Source organism: Bufo gargarizans, chromosome 3 (genome assembly GCF_014858855.1).
Source record: "Bufo gargarizans isolate SCDJY-AF-19 chromosome 3, ASM1485885v1, whole genome shotgun sequence".
Lineage (NCBI taxonomy): Eukaryota > Metazoa > Chordata > Amphibia > Anura > Bufonidae > Bufo > Bufo gargarizans.
In genome coordinates, this window is record NC_058082.1 from 526825776 (window position 1) to 526847789 (window position 22014).

At 43.7% G+C, this 22014-nt stretch overlaps 1 protein-coding gene across 5 annotated transcripts in view; it reads right to left on the reverse strand.

Moving 5' to 3' along the window:
- Positions 1–11521: 11521 nt before the first annotated feature.
- LOC122930542 (interleukin-5 receptor subunit alpha-like) overlaps positions 11522–22014 on the reverse strand; it is a 141828-nt gene continuing 131335 nt past the window's right edge. For 4 of the 5 annotated variants that reach the window (XM_044284012.1, XM_044284010.1, XM_044284014.1 and 1 more), the window contains one exon: positions 11522–12021. In XM_044284012.1, the coding sequence (XP_044139947.1) occupies positions 11926–12021 (96 nt within the window). In that variant the 3' untranslated portion in view covers positions 11522–11925. Of the gene's footprint in view, positions 12022–14404; positions 14520–22014 lie in introns of those variants that run through there. The other variant, XM_044284011.1, reaches the window with a different exon arrangement.

The following is a 22014-nucleotide window of genomic DNA, read 5'->3' on the forward strand; positions in this document are numbered from 1 at the left end:
CTCCTCATCCTCCACTTTGTCCTCACCCTTCTCTCTAGGCACTGTTCACAGTGGTCCTCCATCATATCACCTTTGCAAAGTTAGGCATTGTCACGCGGTTCTGCACTTGGTCAGCCTTGGTGAACAGAGCCACACCAAGGAGGAACTGCTCCAGAACATCATAAAGAAATCGAACACCGGCTGTCTCCTCACCAACTGGATATAGGAACCATGGTTACTGATAACAGGAAGAACATTTGGTCTGTGCTGTGTCAGGGGGGGCTGGTGCATGTCTTTAGTCTCATTGTCACCCAGTTCCTCGAGTCTTGGAGGGAATGTTGAGAAATCTAATTGGCGAGGGGACAGAAGATATGGCACCTCCATTTTATGTCTACCTGAGGAGGATGAACTGGCAGTGGAGGAAAAGGAAGACATAAGTTCAGTGCAACAGCACAGCATATGTGCATTTGTGACAGTCAAATACAAGGTTTAAATACTGCAGTTATATTCTGGGTTTAAAAAAACACCCATTTTTTTCAAGATAATAGATTTTGGGTCCTTTGTTGAATTTGTGACAGTCAAATACAAACTTTAAATACAGCAGTTATATTCTGTGTTTAAAAAAACATTCATTTTTTTGCAAGACCCTAAATCTGGGGCCTTTGCTGCATTTGTCACAGTTCAATGCAAGCTTTAGATACCGCTGTTATATTCTTGTTTTTTTCAAAAATACACCCAATTTGGGCAAGACCCTACATTTGGGGCCTTTACTGCATTTGTCACAGTCAAATACAACCAGTCAATAATGCAATCTGTTAGCTTGGTGGGTGAACGCAAAGAATGCCCAATTCTGGGCAAAATAATAAATTTGCTGCCTTTGCTGCATTTCTGACAGTCCAATACAAGCGTTAGATACCACTGTTATATTCTGGTTTTAAAAAAAAACACCCATTTTGGGCAAGACCCTACATCTGGGGCCTTTGCTGCATTTGTCACAGTCAAATACAAGCGTTAGATACCGCTGTTGTATTCTGTTTTTTTCAAAAATACACCCAATTTGGGCAAGACCCTACATTTGGGGCCTTTACTGCATTTGTCACAGTCAAATACAACCAGTCAATAATGCATGCTGTTAGCTTGGTGGGTGAACGCAAAGAATGAGGAGAGCGTCAAATAATGGACGTGGTCTCGGCCGTGGTGCTGCTGGTGGAGCTCCTGTTGCAGGGAGAGGAAGTGGTTGATCTGTGCCAGCTACACGCACAAGTGAAACACCTTCCTCAGGTGCGATTAGGCAACAGAACCTTCAGCGTTATTTGGTAGGACTGAATGCGGCTCTGCGAATGGTGAGGCCAAAACAAGTACAGGCGATAGTAGATTGGGTGGCTGACAGTACCTCCTGTTCCTTCACATTGTCACCCACCCAGTCTCCTGCTGAAAGATCAGAGTTCCCACCTGAAGCCCATGGTCATCAGTCCTTCACCTCACCCCTTGCAAATCAGCCAAGCAGTCTGAGCCCAAGTCATGGAGCAGTCTCTTCTGCTGTTTGATGACTCTGCTAGTAGGGTTTTGCAGGGCCATCCACATAAGCCTGCCCCAGAAGTGGAAAAGATCATGTGAGTGACCTGTGTAGTTCGGAGGAAGAGGCGGTGGTCGCACAGAGCCACCAGCACAGCAGAAGAGGGAGTAGGGTGCAAAAGCGGAGCAGCCGTCCCCTAGACAGTACACCTGGTACTGCCTACCGCATCAAGGAACTGAGCACACCAAAGCCAGCTCGAAGGAGTTTCCTGGAGTGGCAGTTCTTCAGACAATGTGCTGATGACTAGACACAAGTAGTTTCAATCAGAGCCTGAAGCGAGGCATAAACGTTCTCAACCTAAGTACAACCTGCAGTGGAGTAGACACCTCAAAAACCAAGAAAGGTCTCTGGCTCCTCCTGCTTCCTCTTCCTCTGCAGTCTCGGCCTCTTCATCCAACTCTGGAGTGACAGTGGCACCTGCCACCCCACAAACAGAGGATCTGCCAGCAATGCCAGCGGTGGCTGTCCCACAGTACGTCGTGCCCAGCCGCGACAATTTTTCCAGGTGAGCCATATCTTCCCTGCACAACCGAGTGGGGGGAAAAAAATCAGGTGTGCACTGCGCAACGCCATCTGTAGAAAGGTCCACCTAACTACGGATACGTGGATCAGTAAGCACGGTAAGGGACATTATATATCCATAACAGCACATTGGATAAATGCAGTGGCAGCTGGGCCTGAGGCAGATAGATGTTTGGCGCATGTCCTTCCACCAACGAGGATTGCAGGGAGCTTCTCTTTGCCTCCTGTTGCTTCCTCCTCCTACTCCGCTTCCTCATCCTCTACCGCCTCCTCTTCCGGTCAATGTTACACCTTCACCACCAACTTCAGCACAGCCAGGTGTAAACAACAGCAGGCAGTTTTAAAACGTATATGTTTTGGGGACAAACCCCACACCGCGCAGGAGCTATGGACGGGCATGGAGCAACAGACCGATGAGTGGTTGGTGCCAGTGAGCCTCAAGCCCGGCATGGTGGTGTGCGATAATGGGTGAAATCTCGTAGCAGCTCTGGGCAAGGGTTTCATGCACACCCCTTGCCTGGCGCATGTGCTAAATCTGGTGGTGCAGAGATTCCATAAAAATTATCTTGATATGTCAGAGCTGCTGCAGAAAGTGTGGGCCGTCTGTGCACGCTTTCCGCGTCCTCACCCTGCTGCTGCTTGCCTGTCAGCGATGCAGCATAACTTCGGCCTTCCCACTCAGCACATCATAAGTGACATGCTCACAAAGTCTGTGCGAGTAGCAGCAGGCTATAGCGGAGTTTGAGCTGCAGAACGCACGGGTGAGTCGCTCTGCGGAACAGCACCACTTCACCACCAATGAGTGGGCCTCCATGCGAGACCTGTGTGCCTTGTTGCACTGTTTTGAGTACTCCACCAACATGGCCAGTGCCGATGACGCCATTCCCAGCGTTACTATCCCACTTCTATGCCTCCTTGAAAAAACGCTTCAGGCGATGATGGAAAAGGATTTGGCACAAGAGGAGGAGGAAGAGGGATCATTTCATAGGGTTTCAAGCCAGTCATTCACAAGTGGCTCCGAGGGCGGGTTCCTGCACCCAGAAATGCCAGGTACACAATTTTCCAGCCTGGGCACAGTTCTGGAGGATGACTAGGTGGAGGATGAGGAGGAGAAGATGAGGAAGGAGGAGCCATGTTCACAGCAGGGTGGTCACCAAACCAGCTCATGGCCATCACTGGTGCATGGCTGGGGCATACAGAGGACACAGACGATACACCTCCCACAGAGGACAGCTTTTCGTTGCCTCTGGGCAGCCTGGCACACATGACCGATTACATGCTGCAATGTCTCTGCAAAGACCGCCAAGTAGCCCACATTCTAGCTTGTGCTGCTTACTGGGTGGCCACGCTGCTGGATCCTCGTTACAAGGACAACGTACCATCCTTAATTCCATCACTGGAGCGTGATCGTAAGATGCGCGAGTACAAGCGAACGCTGGTAGACTGCTCTGCATAGGTGACAGGGACATAAATTTCTAAAAATCGTCTGTTACATTGTCAGATGACATTTTACCAATTTTGCCGTATACAAACCCCTTCTCTGCATAGGTGACAGGGACCTAATTTTTGTAAAATCATCTGTTCAATTGGTGGGTGACATGAACCCATTTTTGCCAATGAAAAACCCATGCTCTGCATAGGTGACAGGGACTTAAATTTCAAAAAATTTGTCTTTAATTGACACGTGCCACCTCCTTTCATTCGATCCTTCTGCTTTAACAACTTGTCCCACATTTCCGCTCCTTCACATTTCAGCCATTGACCTCCCTTGGGGTGCCTGGTTGTCTCCCATTGACTTACATTATACTTGGGTGCTCAGCCGAACACACGAATATAGCAATGTGTTTAGGCCGAACACCCAAATACTTTGGTGCTCGATCATCACTACTAAAGGGTTAACAAGTTTGTAAAATCAGTTTTGAGTAACTTAAGGGGTGTAGTTTTTACAATTGGGTAATTTATTAGGGGGTTTCCACTATGTAAGCCTCATAAAGTGACTTCGACATGAACTGGTCCTCAAAAAGTGGGTTTTAGAAATTTTTATATCCAATGACCGTGTAATCTACAGTACCTCCAGGCACATACTTACTAGTTATTTTATGTATGCTGAATGCATAATTTTTGTGGCCTGTAGTACACTGGTCTACTGGAAAATTGATATCCAATGACCGTGTAATCAACCTTCAGCCACTTACCTTCTTGTTCTTTTATGTGCGCTGAATGCATAATTTTTGGGACCAGTGTTATACTGGCCTGCTGATGGATAATTTATATCCAATGACCGTGTAAACTTCCTCCAGCCGGCATATTTGCTTGTTCTTTTATGTACACTGAATGCATAATATTTGTTGCCTGTAGTACACTGGCCTGCTGGAAAATTGATATCCAATGACCGTGTAATCTACCTCCAGCCACATACTTACTTGTTCATTTATGTACGCTGAATGAATAATAGTTGCGGCCTCTGAGAAATTCAACACCAGTGACGACCACGTGTTATCAAATTTCAACTATTATCATTAGGGTTTTTTTCAAGAGGGGGGATTTCGTAAGCCATGTTTTTAACCCAATTTTATATTTTTTGTTCTTTTAAACATATGTATTTGACCTGTATTTGTACTGGCCTGCAGTAAAATTGATATCAATTGACAGTGTAATATACCTCCGGCCACATAATCACTTGATCTTTTCTGTCCGGTGAATGCCTAATGTTTGTAGCCTGTAGTCCAGTGGCCTACAGTAAAATTTGTATCCATTGACCGCATAATGTACCTCAAGCCACATAATCAGAATTTCTTTTATGTCAGGTTAATGCCTAATTTTTAAGGCCCGTACTCCCGTGGCCTAAAATAAACATTTTCTAGGCTCCAACAGGGCACATTTTAGAGAATTTCCCTTTAAGACGCATAAAAATATTTTTTGTGTCACTGTCCATGTTGTGGGACTACTTGTACACTTCTACTAAGTATTTGGTGGCTGCAAATATGAGCTGAAGGTTTTTCAAATGAATGGGGCCCGTCGCGAACTCGCGTTCGCGAACTGTCCTGTACGATGTTCATCTATCACTACAAGAAAGCCATAATTAGATAGGAAATGCTTAACTATGATGGGATCATTTTGAGAAATTGGAGTTGCACTTGATAGAAGAGATGTGGCTGACACATGGCTGACACCGTAGTTTTGTGCACAGTGGGTAAGTTAAGTTGGTACTAAGATTACTGTCTTAGTTGGCCAAAGCAACCAATCCGATTGATCCTTTCAGCTTCCTTGTGAGCAGATAAAAATTAAAGGTTGAATAGGATTTACAGTTATGGACATAAGGTAGTTTACCTTTCCACCAATTATTTAAAATCATTACTTGTTTAAAAAAAAAGTTGCTTATGGTTGCAGTTCCATAATGGGTCAAAGAAACTGTAGTTGCTCTGTACACATGTAGCCTTGCTTTTTTTGTGGGCGCGTCTGCGCCCCAAAATTTATATTCAGTTGTTGGCAACATTGATTTATCAAAGAGTTCTGCAGTGTCTTGGCTGGTTTCATTGCCAACGGAAAATACAAATAATAATGATTATTTGCAATCAAGCCACAGTGGTTTCACTTAATTTGTGTTAAAATAGGGGCGTTAAACGACTTTATGCTGCCATATGCAGTTTGCAATTATTATCTTGCAATGGGAACACGGCATACTCTTAGGGTGCAATAGTGGAGTCACATACATAGATGCAAGTTTAGGCACTTATCCAGTTTTTCACTCTGAACCCGGCTTGCAGTCACCCATTCAGCCAAGGGATGCACCTAGCCTTTCTGCTACCTGAGGCGAAAACTGAAACGCCTCTTCCCGATACCAATTTCTTAACCTAACTCCCTTCACTCCAGCCCTACTGTTAAAGACATACTTGGAAAACATTACCTACAGCTCTACAAAACATACAGGGTAATATAGCACCACAGACCTCTTACATCTAGTGATTTATCCTCTGATGTAAATATTCTCTTTCTTTATCTTCTCCATTCAAACCAGATAACTATGATGATTTCTTTCAGCCATCTCTTGTCTCTGCAGAGTTTGACAAACAAAAATCTTAGTTTCCTTCTTTTCCATCCTCCTCCTCACCTTCTAAACACTCCATTCTGCCACTTCTAATACTTTGCCCACTGTGCTTCCCAATAGTATACTGCGGAAACAGATAATGCCCCTGAAAATACTATTACCATACAGATAGTGCCCCTTCAATAATTATTGGCACACAGTGCACTAAACAATAACTGTGCCCAGCAAATAATGTCCCTGAAACTTATAGCACCATAAACATAGTGGGCCAGATTTATCATGACTCTGACAGCTCACTCCACTTTCACATATGGCTAAAGTCAGGTTTTAGCCAAGTCAGATTTATGAACGGCCCTTTAAGACTGTAATAAATGTGGTTTGACGGTAGCAGTTTATCCGTCAGTAAGCAGCTTTACAAAAGTCGCACATCTTTATGAAAAAGTCGCACTGTCTTTACGAAAAAGTCGCATGTTCTATTAAAAAGTTTCATAAGATAAGCATGGTCCTCACTAGAGTGAAATTGCGCAATTTTTTGCGACTTTTTAAATAGTCTCAATAGTAAATCTGTCTAGAGATTAATTTACATAAGACACGCCTACTTTCAGAAAACTGGCGAGCATAGTGCAGAGCAGAAAAAAGTTGCAAATTTATGCGCAGTTTTAGTGATTGCGCAAAAATTTGCGTCTTTTTCACTCCATTATTCTGACTTGAGCTAATGATAAATCTGGCCCAGTGTCTTTCAAAAATAATTGTGCTAAGCTGATACTGTGCCAGGGTGCATCCCAATGTAACAGTCCTTCCAGACATCCCCTTATTAGTAATAATTATCTTTTAGAGTGCAATATGTTTGAATAGTGCCCCCAATAGAAAAAATTTGCCCTCAGAAGTGATAATGCCCTCATAGTGCCCCCAGTAGTAATAATTCCCCTTATAATGTGTGCTTATAGAAAAATACCCCCATATAATTTGTGCCAGTTAGTGTTGATCGAGCACCAAAGTGCTTGTGTGCTCTGGCTGAACACATCAGTATGCTCCTGTGCTCTACCAACCACCCAAGCACAATGGAAGTCAATGGGAGAACCCCAGGTACCCCTTGCTTGGAAGAGAAGAGGGTGTCTGATTCACAAAAAAAGGTTAGAAATTGATGGAAACCCCATCAAAATAGGTTGTAAGCAGCATTAAGAGGATGGCTGGATGTGTCTTGGACTCCTATTATCTATGACATACAATCACACAAAGGCTATATGCCAAAAGCCAGGTATATGCAAGCCATCAATCTATCCATGAGACAGATGACAGGCTTAGTCAGCATACCCTACAATGGCAGCCTTGTGCACTATGAGACATTCAAAACCAGCTCTTATCTGACTGAGAGCCAACAAGTCTCAAAGTTACTTCAGATCTGTTGGATGGCTTGGGTGGACCTACACACCTAGATCAATATCATTAGACAGACAACAAGTTTTCTGTCATAACATAATATTCAATAACCTTTCTATACAGTTTTTACATGTAAAAATTCATTTGGATAAACATGGGCATATGGGAAAGACATGCAATCGAGCAGAATCTGCCTTGTTTTTCAGCTGAAAAAAACATTTGCATGGAAAATTTGTGATCTACACTACTCATGAACATCTATTGGTTTCATAGTCTTATGACAAGAGTAATAGTCTTGTCATAATAAAGAATCAATAGATGGCGCTGTTCATGAGTCATGAACAGCGCCATCTATTGGTTTCATAGTCTTATGACAAGACTATTAGTGTAGCCTTTTGCATTAAAAATTTGCGATTAGAATATTTGCGATCTTCACTACTCATGAACAGTGCCATCTATTGGATTCATAGTCTTGTCATAAGACTATGAAACCAATTGATGGCGCTGTTCATGAGTCATTACAAGCAGTGCAATAGTCCTCAGATACACCCGAGCAAGCTTATATTACCGCAGATAAAGTGCTAGAAGATGAGTGAATGATAGCAGCAATCCGATATATACCTCAGTGTTAGCGCAGGCTATTATAGGCTGAGTGCTACACAGTGTGTGAACTCTGTTGAGCAGTGTTCCACACTTACCAGTGCCATCTATTGGTTTCATGGTCTTAAGACAAGAGTTTGACAAGACTATTACTCTTGTCATAAGATTATGAAACCAATAGATGTGCTGTTCATGACTCATGAACAGCACCATCTATTGGATTCATAGTTTAACAAGACTATTACTCTTGTCATAAAACTATGAAACCAATAGATGGCGCTATTCATGAGTGGTGTAGATCGCACATTTTCCATGCAAATGGTTTTTCAGCTGCATGTCTTTCCCATATGCCCATGTTTATGCAAATTAGTTTTTACATGACAAAACTATATAGAATGGTTATTGAATATTATGTTAGGACAATCAGAAAACTTTTTGTCCCCCTAATGATATTGATCTAGGTGCGCAGGTCCACCCAAGCCATCCAACAGATGTGAAGTAACTTTGAGGCTTGGTTTGGAATGTCTCATAGTGCACAAGGCTGCCATTGTAAAGTATGCTGACTAAGCCTGTCATCTGTCTCATGGATAGATTGATGACTTGCATATACCTGGCTTTAGGCATATAGCCTTTGTGTGGTTGTCTAGTGTATGTCATAGATAATAGGAGTCCAAGACGCATCCAGCCATCCTGTTAATGCTGTTTCCAAACCATTTTGATGGGATTTCCATCAATTTCTAACCCTTTTTTGTGAACCAGACACCCTCTTTTCTTCAGAGCAGGGGGTGACTGGTTTGATGATCAGGTCTCCCATTGACTTTCATTGTATTAAATTGTACTCGAGCACCCGCAGTATTCAGCCGAGCAATCGGATGTGCCGAGCATTGCTATGCTCGAGCCGAACAGCAGTACGGCCGAGCATGCTCGCTCAACACTAGTGCCAGTACAAAAAATGATCCCTTATAATGTTTGCCAGTAAAATTATTCCCCCTTGCAATGAGTGCCAGTATAAAATGACCCCCTTATGTGTGCCAATGCAAAAAATGCTCCCTTGTAATGTATGACAGTATAAAAAAAAAAAACTTTCATAAGCCTTCAGGTAAAAGGTCCAAGTCAGACCCACAATCTGTATTAGACCTCAGATCAGACCCTCAAACTTTATCAGACCCTCAAATTGTATTAGACCTTAGTCCAGACCCCCAAATATCAGACCTTATATCAGACCCCCGAATCTGTATCAGTCTTCATATCAGACCCAAAATCTGTATCAGACCTCAGATCAGACCCTCAATCCTCATCAGACCTCAGATCAGTTATGAAGTATGTGTAACGCCCCAGAGTTGTGTTACGACACTCCTCTACCCCGCTTCTATCTATTAAGAGCCTTTACCTTGTCATCTGATAAGATTTTACATTATGTCATTCACAAATGTGCATGAACCATGTTAAATGTAAATTATTGTTGTAATTATCCATGTTCACCAGCAGGTGGCAGCAATGTGTTGGTAAGGAGTTAGCTATCGTTTAGTACATCTAAGCTGGAATGGTTCATTCCAGCTTAGCTCCCCCTCTGTGGAGGTGTGGACTATTCCCAGAGCCTATACCATGGGTGGAGAAGGAAGTTAGTGAGGAGTGTAGCCTACCCCTTCTAGGGTTAGGGTGTGTGTGTTAGGAGCTCCCCGATATAGGGAACCAAGCCAGGATCTTGTCTCGGCTGAGACATTGATCACAATCACCAGCCTGAGCCCTGCAGCCTCAGCTGGATGAAGCAAGCAGACAACCTCCAGTTCCAGGAAGAAAGCATAACCTGAGACCATTACTGTAAGTAAAGTCCAGAGACCCATGAGAATCCATAGTCCTCCTCAGCTAGTCAGTCCCCATAAAGCAGAAGATAGAAAGTAGTGCAGAAGCCAAATTCCTGCCACATTTTTAGAGCTACTAAGCAGACAATGTTTCCTGCAAGCTCCAGGTTTATAGAGCAGAAGATTAATTCCTGCCAACCATTGCCAAAGCCTGCTGGGATCTAAGACCAAAGCTGTATTTTGCTTGGATGAGAGTTATCTTCAGTAAATACAAGTTTTAACTTTACCAAAGGTCTGGACATCAGTTTCTGCTGCAAAATCCCTATATTACTCCTACTATCACTACACTCAATTTATTGCAAGTGAGCCAGGAGCCAGGAGTCCAGCCATACCCAGGTAGGAGACACCGTTGACACCATTATCACCACCACACAGAGACATTATAGGCAATCACACCACTCTGGTGTTCCTAACCTGGGGCGTGAGTTATAACATCTTGGAAGGGCCCTGTGATAGTACACTGCGGAGGCTGCAATTGGCATCATGAACAAACTACAAACTGTTATCCACCCATATCCTGACCCACTGCATAAGTGGCATCAGCGTACCCCGTTCCTGGTCACTGCATATGCAAGTCGGCATTTCAGTATCTTCATTGTGGTGCGAGCATCTTAGGATAGGCACTCCATTTCAAGTCATAAAGGAAAGACCAGCACTCACTTATTGGCAATATGCTATATATTTATTGCCACATTTTATTGCATGTGACGCATTTCGGGCTAAGTAGCTTTCCTCAGATATGACCAGACCTCAGATCAAACAAACAAAAAAAATAATAAACTTACCTCTCCTACTCCAGGCTGTGTACTTTTCCTGCACTCACTGCTCCCTGTTCTTCTTCTGGGCCCCATGAACTGTCAAGCCACAGTGGATGCCTATGTGCACTACATCCTTATACTATAAGCAATCAGGACACAGTGCAGTGTTGGCCTGAAAGAAGACCAAAGAGCGGTGAGTAAAGCTAGCAGTGCTACAGTCACCACTCCCCATGCCTCCTGCATACTAATGAGCTTTTCCATAATGGAAGCACTTATTTGTATTTGATTTATAAGATGCACTGCAATTTTCCCCCCACTTTTGGGGAAAAATTGTGTTTTATAAACCAAAATATACTGTTACCCCGTCAACATCAATTTAAGGCATTGTGAAGTATTTACATGATCAAGGCTTAGTAGACATAGCTCTGCTTTCCCAGTGTCAGTCTGTACAGTTTACAGAGTTTGCACAGGGCTCGCTCAGAGGACTGTCCCTTGAGCAAATGATCCAAGGATGGATTTCATGTGTCATCTGTATTTTATGCAAACCCATAAACTTAGGACATCTTTTTTTGTGGGATTGACATAAGTACATAAAGATCCGGTCAGCACAAGGAGGACATCTGTGTGCTGTCCTCATTTTTTGCAGTGTCCATTGAAATGAATGGGAAAGGCAACCTAACCATAAAAAATGAGGATCGGAGGCGGATCCCAAAAACAGTTGTCTGCATGAGACCTTACATTGAGCTGTCTTCAGTGTTTGAATGGGTTGTCTTGTCTTGAACAATGCAAATCCTTGTCACATTGGGGAAACTTTTTATTCGCAAACTGTTTACAGCCTCTACTTTTTCTTTTACAGCCTATACACTTAAGTGTAACTTATTTTTTCTTATATTTTTTTTAAATTGCAGTAGTCATATAAAACTGTCACAACAACAGGAAAAAAGTTACAGTACTGCACGGTAAGAAACAAAGAAAGTGCAATTTGGGGGAAACATACAGTACATAGGGGGAAATTTATTATTCCTACCACATCACTTTTGTGGCATAAAAAAGTCACACACTCTATCACTATCCATCACTTTAAACAGCACTACCAATAAATGTTGTCACACTTAGCATTTTTATTTAGCCCTCGCTATTTTCCCAAAAATAGGGTATAGCAGGTGAGGGGTGGGGCTAGTGGACCCGACAGTTATCTTACTATCTGCTAGCTTTCTGCCAGGCTGCCGTAGTTGTCATTCTGACGCACTGGTGTAAAATGGAAGACATTGATAAATCTGCTCCATAAGGTGTAACCTGAAAAGGTAAAAGTTTCTTCAGTAAAACTATGTAGCACTATTTATATGTTTCAAACAGCAATCAAACATAATAATATGACATATTCTGAAGTTTATTTTAGCATTCTCTGCTTTTAGAAAAACAGCTTTATTCAATCCTCTTCTCTAAGACTACACCGAAATGTAGAGAGGTGTGGTTGGGGTGCCACAAAACTCTCCAGAGATATAAAAGATAGCCAATGTTGTCAATAGGTATATCAAAAGAAACTTATTCTGATATAGCTATTGACAACATTGGCTATCTTCTATATCTCTGGCCAGTTTGGTGGCGCCCCCACCACACCCCTCTACATTCCGGTGTAGTCTTTCTTTTTCCTTTTCTCATGATCTAATGCAATTCACCGATGACCTTGGTTGAATTAATTACTGCTGGTGTAACCTACTGACCACAACTACATTTCCACCAGTTTAATTTCCCCAGGATAATCCAAATCCCCCTGTCCCTTGGTGCTTCTTCCTCTCCTTAACCTCCTTTCACATCCACCCCTTTCATTCCCTCTCTCAGCCCTTACTCAATTTTTCCTTTATGTGACTCTTCTCTAAGAGACATTTTTTCTAGGAAAGAATGGGCAGGAAGCCAAACTACTTTAGATAACAAATCAGTAACTTTCTTCCATAAATCTGCAATTTCTAGGTAAAACCATAACCTGCCTCCTGTCCCTGGGATCTTACCAATTTTAAAGTGAACCAATGCAGTACAATCTGCAGGCAGCATGTTATAGAGCTGGGGTAGCTGAGCAGGTCAATACAGTTTTGTAGAAAAATTAAGTAAACTTGTTATTTATTCATTTACATTTCTTGTCATTCTGGCCTTATGGGTCATGTGGATGGGTCCTATTAGTGATTGACAGTCTTCCCTGTATATGTTTATATACAGTAATACCTGTCAACCACTGATAGAGCTGCACATTTGACTTCCAAACCCAGAAAGAGGAGATTTAAATAAATAAGTCACAAGTTTTACAGAATTTTTTTTCCTGACAAAATTATAAATCAATCTACCATATTCAGCTCATCCTGTTCTATAAAATGCTAGGACTTAAAATTAATGAATATAAAATAAATAAACTGGTTTTAGGTTCAGCACCTTAGAAATTATGACTAGTGTTGCATGCCCATGAAGACTGGAGAATGAGAGTGGTAGGAGCTCTGGCTGCAACAGTTATTCACAGTGATAATCCTCACATCGATTCTCCCTAAGGCTGGGCAGAGACGGGAGGACACATCCTTTCTTCCCTCAGGGTACACCCTGATGTTGAGGCCCTTGTTGTTATGAGTGTTGTATGAGTGCAAGGCAGAAGATGTAGGTTCTTGTGGTCAGCAAATGATGCTAGAGTCAGTAACCATGCCGATTGTAGAAAACAAACAAACATCTCTTTACTAAAGTGCAGAAGGAAAATCCTAGTACACCCAACGGCAACAAAACACAGTTCCAAACAATTAATAGTGCAAGCCGTCACAGATAACCATGTATGGCTATAAGCAAGGTTGGGGATTGTAGTACTCCTTCTCTTTCTTTCCAAAGTCTCCTTCTGTAGAATCTAAGGCTGGCAATAAGGTTTTTGCCAACTTGTCTGTAATTCCCAGCTGAGGGATACAGGATTAACATACGGCTGGCCAGGATCATGTAAAAGCATGGAATGGTGTATTATAATCAATGTCACTTTCATTGTAGTAAAGTCTTTATCAGCCTTAAACAGAAAATACCTTACTGACTGACTCCAATGCTTGGCCTTACAGACTCTGGATCTTCTAGTTCGGCCTTTTTTCTCTCTGGAGTACTGTAAAGTAGAGATGGTTTTCTCTCTGTGGGTTTCTCAGAGACATGATGTTGGACTAGACCTCTGAGGAGCGAGCACATGTTGCTTCTCTTAACTCCTCAGCTAACTCTAGACTGAAGTAGGGGCGGACCTAAGTACATCACTTATCTTCCTACAATATAATTAACCCTGACTGATCCACAGAAAGATATACTGGGTATACAATACATTACATAACATTAAATAATTATACAACAGGAAACAATTTCCAAGTACCTTATTCTGGAGCACTGCCTTAGCTTTCCTATGGTCACAAGTCACAATGATTTCAACTTGCAATGTTTGTCCAAGAGCTAGTTAATATTGTAACTTGAGGAACCGCTTTATATGTTTTTAATTGCCCTTTTATATTGAATTCGATTGTTTGGTTGTGATAGTCTCTCGCCACAATGAATATCTACATATAGTATTTATCTATTACTCTTTACGATGTTTGTTACGTGTATGTCTGTATGCTATTGGTTCGTGTGGAACACAAAAGTGAACATTTCAAGTTTCACCATAAAGATGACATTTTTGAGGCATGTTATACAAAAGTTTATTTATACTAAGGTTTTTCATCGCAGTCTTTAGTAGTTGCTACAATCTCTATTTCAGTAAGTGGTACAGACTGTTCATTTTGCGCAGTGACATTTGCCTGAAAAAGTGAAAAAAACAAAACAAAATAAAATGTATTTAATTATAATATATATACACATCAGGAAATGTGTGCATTACTATTTGCCTACATGTAATGTTATAAAAGCTTTTTTTCTTTTTCTTTTTTTAAGCACACACAGAAATACTTGCTCAATGATATGCTCAGCCCAAAGGCTCTCTCTGTAAAACATCTGACATGTGATACCTCATTCCACAAATTGTACTCACGAATACACAAAATGCTTTTAGCACAACTCTGTGTGTCTCAATGTACAGTTAAAGGCAGACAGAAGTACAGAATGGACCAACATATTTCAAATTAACCAATCTGCAAGCGGTTATAGAGCAGGAGGAGCTGAGCAGATTGACGTGTAGTTTTGTGAGAAGTCTTGTTGATCTAGCTATTCTCTCTTCATGCTGGGCTTAGTAGTCAATCTGGCCAAAAGGTTTCCTTTTCAGATAAGTGTGGTGAGTATACGTTGAGATTGTGCTGAACCAAGTGTGGGCATGGGTGCAATTTTACTCTTCCTTCCCATCTTGAAGGGTGGCCAGGTCCCGCAGATCCTCATTAACCTCACCCACAGCAGGACCAGCTACCGGTATCTTGTGCTTATCTAGAAGACAGTAGCCTGCACTTCCGTCTTCAGCCCATTTCTCCCGTCGTACAGGGCGTGTGGCTGTGCTTCTCAGGTATTAAAGGCCGGCACACACATCCTAATCTGTTCCCCAGCCTCTTGACCCTCTGCTGTCTGCTCTGACCTTGGACTTGTTTGACGGATATGCACAAACTCTACCTGCCCTGACCTCAGCCTGTTCCCTGACTACGTGTTTAGTCTGTTCCCTCAGCGCTTCGCACTGGAGTCCCTGACCCCAGTAGGTCAGCTGCCAACTATACTGAGACTATTCCAAGAGATAGCAGCCTGTAAAAGGGTTAAAAAATGAAAATCAAGGATCCTAAGTAAAACTGGTTAGTTGACACTGTAGTTCCTCACCCACTATCCGTTACACTTCCATTTATGAGCATGTATACAGAGCTCACTGAATAGGACCACCCACTGGACTCCTAACGACAGAAAGAACAGGAATTTCAATCAAGAAGTTAGATTGAATCTTCTCCCACAAAGCTATTTGTTAACCCTCCATAGTCACATTAAAATTTGGAAACTAAAAAACTTAACTTTTTTATTGTAGAATTTTAATTAGTAAATCTAGTTGGCCCCAACTCAGGGGACACAAGTGCATTTTTTAACCCCTTAATGACATAAATAATTTTAGCCTTACGGACCAGTAACATTTTCCAGCTCTATGTTCTAACTGTCATAACTTTTATTTTTTCTTTAATTGAGCTGTGACTTGAATTTTGTGCGACTAGATTTTTTTTATTAGGAACCATTTTGGGGTTCTTATAGTATATGAAATAACTTTTATTTTATTTTTAGGGCTAAAACAGCAATCTTAACATTATTTTGTAGGATTTATTTTTACGGTGTTCACTGTTATAAATGACACTATAGCTATTTTCTGTGGGCCTGCACAATTATGATATATAGATATATATATATATATATATATATATATATATATATTGTGACACAGTGAGAGGTTTGGTCTGGGAAAAAAAGGTATTTTCCTCCCAGCATGTGCTGCTGGGCTGATCTACAGCCAGGTGAGGTCAAATACCGGACCGGACTGGGGGTGAAAGTGTTGGTCCGGGCCCAGCGGGTGCATTAGTGGGGGTTTAAACCAGCTGAACCTGCAAGACCCCAGTATTTTAACTTACTTCACCTCTTGCAAAAATGGCTACAGTCTGACATGCTGAGTCCCACAGCTATGCTGGATAGACTATTAGCCGATATGTTCTGGAGTGCTTTGCCATACCCTCTCCAGCACTGGATCGGTCAGGTGTCTCCTGGAAATGCCCTTGAGATGGTGGACCTGGTGGAATGCTATGAAGCTACCAGGAATATAAAGGAGAATTCTGTTGAGAGGGAGGTCGGCAAACCCCGGAAATCTCCACCCCAGGCCCGGAGATTTGAGCCAATAAAACTCACCCGGGGTGTACACACGGCAGACCTAAATCTGATAGTCTGCTGGCGGTGTCAGGAGCCTGGCCATGTAAGGGCTGACTGTCCCCATCGGGTTGAGCCCATGGACATTAACTATGGCTACCGTCAGTCGCTATATGCCAGGGGGCTGTGTGCAACAGGTACCCCAGAGTCTCTAGATCATTTGTGCCAGGTAGAAGTGGGAGACAGTCTGGCTGAGGCTCTGCTGGACTCAGGGAGTGTGGTGACCATAGTAAGGGCTACCCTGGTGCGGTCCCCTGAGTATACTGGCTGAAAATTCGGGGTGATGTGCATCCACAGAGATTTAAAAGACTACCCCACCGCACTGGTGTCTCTAACTACAGTGGCCGGTAGATGGACCCACGAGGTGGCTGTCGCCACAAATCTACATTACAAACTCATAATAGGGAGATGCTTCCCAGTCTTTCCGGCACTGTGGCCTGCTATGAGAGTGACTGATACCCATGAGACAGGGGTAAGCCTAGCAGAGTGGCCCAGCTCAGGGGGAGACCAAAACCCTGTGAATCTGAGACTGAAGGGCCAGCGCTAGGGGAGACCGCTGCTTCGGTGGAAGAGGGGGAGACATCCCCACTAAGTCTGATGGTGGGAGACGTGGAGGACTTGCCACTGGTTCCTGAATTGGCAGAACTCAATGTCTCCCGGGATAATTTTTGTACCACCCAATGTTGGGACCCAACCCTGTTAATAGTAGATGGTGAACCACAACAACCTGGGTTAGAGTGAGTGTTTCCCCGTTTTGTGGTTCATCAGGATGTGTTGTATCGGGTAAAAGAAATAAGGTGGTCCCCAAGGCTTATCGCAATATTGTGTTAGATCTAACCCACCGATGATGATGATGATGATGATGATGTATAGTCTTGTATACACGCAGTCTTACCCTTAGGGCCTCGATGCGCTTAGCTGGCTGATTCAACAAGGGAGGAAAAAGAAGAAGGCATGACACTTTGCCATGGGCCGCAAAGGCCTAGAGAATAAGGCACCTATTCCAGAGACCAATTTCCTAGCACTTATCAAATGGAGAATCAAGAAAAAAGGAGGGAAGGTAGGGGGATCTCAAGGTTCAAAGGGTTCGGACGAGATATAGAGAATGTGAAGAGAACAAAATTAATAAACGTGAGGAAAAGGAATCTTTAAAATAGAAGAGACATTACCAACCGTGAATTTGTAGACTAAGATTTAGGAAACCCCCCAAAATTATATGAACCAAAAATAAGTGTTATATAGGAAGATCAAATGCCTGTTTGAAAAGTAAGGTTTTCAGAGCACGTCTGAATGAGAGAAGACTGGGAATCATTTTCAGGGCCAGAGGTAGGTGGTTCCAAAATCTGGCCCCTTGAGCCGAAAAGGATCTACCTCCACGTCTGATCTTGTTAACTTGCGGGATGTTAAAATTCGCAGAGTTACTAGACCTCAATGTCCTGGCGTACCTGGTGAATTTACGTCGCAGGTACAAGGGCCCCACACCATGGAATACCCTATGCATAAAGCATCCAATCTTGAACATCACCCGTTGTTGGACGGGGAGCCAGTGCAAGGCATTAAGAGAGGGAGTGATATGCTCTCGGCGGGCAACACCCGTTAAAAGCCTTGCTGCAGCATTCTGCACATGTTGAAGTCTATGCAAGTTCTTCTTAGGGAGTCCCATGTACAAGGCATTACAAAAGTCCAACCAACTGCTGATCGCTGCTCCGACCAAGGTTTTCCTGAGAGGGGATTCGATGTATTTTAAGATCCTGCTCAGAAGTTTTAGCTGGTAGTGGCAGGTACTAACCACCTGATTTATCTGAGGAGCCAGGGTTAATCTAGAGTCCAAGACCACTCCCAAGTCCCTGACCTGGATGGCTGTCTCAGGGACAGGTCCAATAGACAATGGCTATTGGGGTGCTGAGGGTTTAATTTTCTGGTCACTGAATGTACTACATTCAGTTTTGGTGCCATTAAGCTTTAGATGATTGGCACTCATTTCAGTGATCGATCTCCAAGAGACATCCAGCCAGATCAACTTGATCAATTGTTCCTTTGGCAAGCCTAAAGTACAGTTGTGTATCATCCGCATAAACATAAAACTGAAGATTGTGGCTCCTGATAATGTCGGGCAATGGTCTCAGATAGAAGTTGAACAAGACTGGAGATAGTGCCGAGCCTTGTGGTACTCCACAGGACAGTGGGAGATCGGCTGAGTGAAATACCCCCAGCTTCACTCGTTGTACCCTGTCCTGGAGAGATGAGACCATCCATGCCAAGCTCTTTCCATCTAATCCGGCTACCACTTTCAACCGGTTCAGTAACACTTGATGGTCAATAGTTTCAAAAGCGGATGATAGGTCCAGAAGGACTAGGACCATAGAGTCGTTCTGGTCTAATGCCATCAGTAGATCGTCCTGGACATTGACTAGAGCAGTCTTAGTACCCCTTCGGGGTCGGAAGCCCGACTGGAAGTCGTCAAGAATGTGATTGACCTCCAGATATCCCTGTAGTTGTGCAACAACCGCCCTCTCGCCTATCTTTGCAGCGAACGGCAGTCCCGAAATCGGTCTAAGGTTACTCAGATCGGTCACAGGCAGCGCCGGCCTCTTACGCAGGGGTGTCACCACTGCCTGCTTCAGAATAGCTGGCACCTGACCGCTGGAAAAGGAACTATTTATAATGTCTCAAATTGATGGTGCCATTGCAACCGCGGCGGACTTCACAGCATATTCAAAGAAGTGGAAGAGTTTTGTAAGTCTTGCCCGACCTGCCAGATAACTAGCCCCCAGCCACATTTCTGTAGTCCCCTAGTACCTCTCCTGACTATCAAAGTATTGTTTGACAGAATATCTATGGACCTCATATGCCCAGTACCAAAGTCCACCAGAGGGCATCAACACATCTTAGTCATTCTAGACTACACCAATCGGTCCTCGGAGGCAGTGCCACTGCGACATACGTAGGCCAAACTCATAGCTAAGGAGTTAATGGAGATGTTTTCCCAAGTAGGACTACCTAAAGAGGTTATGACTGACTAAGGGTCCCCTTTTATGTCCAAGGTGATGAGGAAACTCTGGAAGTTGCTGCGCATAAAACAACTACGAATGTCCGTTTACCATCCGCAAACGGACGGTCTGGTAGAATGGTTTAACCAAACATTAAAAAATATGTTGAAAAAGCTAGTGTCTAAAGATGGGAAGGACGGGGACCTCCTTCTGCATCTCATGTTTGCAGTGCGAGAGGTACCCTAGGCCTCTACTGTGTTCCCGCCCTTCGAACTGCTATATGGCAGACACCCTCAAGGTCTCTTGGATGTGGCCAGAGGTGTGGGAACAACAACTCACTCCACATAAAAGTGTCATTAAGTATGTTACCCAGGTGCAAGATCAGATAGAGACAGTGTTGCCTCTTGTTAGGGTGCATATGGAGGCAGCTTAGTAAGCCCAGAGTCGGGTCTATAATTGGCAGGCTCAGGTCCGGATCTTTAACCAGGGTGATCTGGTTTTGGTTCTGGTGCCGACCGTGGACAGTAAGCTCCTGGCTAGGTGGCAGGAGCCCTACAATGTACTTTGTAGGTGGAGATGTGAACTACAAGATACACCAGCCTAGGCGGTGAAAGCCAGAGCAGGTTTTCCATGTGAATTTACTCAAACCGTGGAAAGATAGGGAAACCTGTACAGAAGACATCACGCGTCTGGCCCTGACGAAGCACTGAGGTGCGACACGGCTGTCGCCTAACTCAGCTGGAGCATGCATGTATGTTGTCCGCCCTCTACCAGGAATAAAGGAAATTGATTCAGCGTATTTCGGTGAGTGCCGTCCCTTGTCTCTAATCTGTGCAATATTATTGAAGCTGTAACTGCCTTGTTACATGTTGGACAGAGCACCTCTGGCAGAGCTCATACCACATGCATACCTGCTAAGTTTCCCAGTGACGAGTAGATGACATGAAAGGGATTCAATCTGCTTCATGCAGTGCCACTCTGATTTTCACTACAAACGCATCAGATTTAAACCATACAGGGTGCCTGAGGCTCGGCATCAAGCCATATCGGAGGAGGTGCAGCTAATTTTGTAGCTTAGCTAGACGTCATTGAGGAGTCAAAAAGTGAGTGGGCCAATCCTATAGTATTGATACCGGACCCAGACAGGACGTTGTGGTTTTGTAACGACTTTCGAAAAATTAACAAGGTTTTGAAATTCGATGCGTATCCCATGACCTGGGTAGATGAGCTCATCGAGAGGTAGGGTCAAGCACGGCATTTTTCTGTTTTGGACCTCACAAAAGGGTACTGGCAGGTGCCCTTAACGGAGGCTGCCAAAGAGAAAGCTGCCTTCATCACGCCTGAGGGGTTGTTACAATATAAGGTCTTACCCTTTGGTCTGCATGGCACCCCCGCCACTTTTCAGCGACTAATTGACATTGTGCTTTGTCCACATCACCGGTACGCTTTACCTGGACGATATTGTCGTCCACAGTACCGACTGGGAAAGTCACCTACCCAAAGATCAGGCTGTAGTAGACTCCATGCGGAAAGCTGGCCTAACTGCTAACCCAAAAAAATGTGCGATAGGTATAGAAGAGACTAAGTATCTGGGGTATGTCATTGGGCATGGAGTCATCAATTCCCAAGTGAACAAAATAGAGGCAATGCGGAATTGGCCCTGACCTGTCACCACTAGGCAAATAAAGTCATTCCTGGAAATGGTGGGCTATTACATGAGGTTTGTTCCCCACTTTGCTACTCTAGACGCGCCCTTGACAGGACTCTTAAAGGGACACAAGTCAATGATTGTTCTCTGGGATGATCAGGCAGAAGAGGCTTTCTCCGCTATGAAGTCGGCTCTGTGCGAGTCCCCAGTTTTGGTAATGCCTCACTTCAAAAGGGAGTTTATAGTACAGACCGATGCCTCCAAAGTAGGCCTCAGTGCTGTACTGTCTCAGGAAGTAAACGGAGAGGAGCATACCGCTGTCTTCCTTAGCCATAAGCTCACCCCAGCCGAGACACGGTATAGTATAGTGGAGAGAGAGTGCCTTGCTATCAAGTGGGCACTAGAATCTCTCCGCTATTATTTATTGGGGAGAAAAATCCGCCTGGTGACTGACCACTCCCCTCTCAAGTGGATGAGCCAGGCCAAGTACAGAAATGCCCGGGTCACCCGATGGTTTTTCTCAGTACAAAACTTTAAGTTTTCGGTGGAACACAAGACAGGCCGGTTACAGGGAAACGCGGATACCCTGTCTCGGGTACACTGTCTGACGTGTGTTCACCACCTCAGGGTTTAGCAAAAAGGGGGTATGTGACACAGTGAGAGGTTTGGTCTGGGAAAACTGGTATTTTCCTCCCAGCATGTGCTGCTGGACCGGATTTTAAATGCCGGTCTGGGTTTTGGTAGCACCTAGCTGTCCTTAAATAGGCAGCTGAGCTCAGAAGCCAT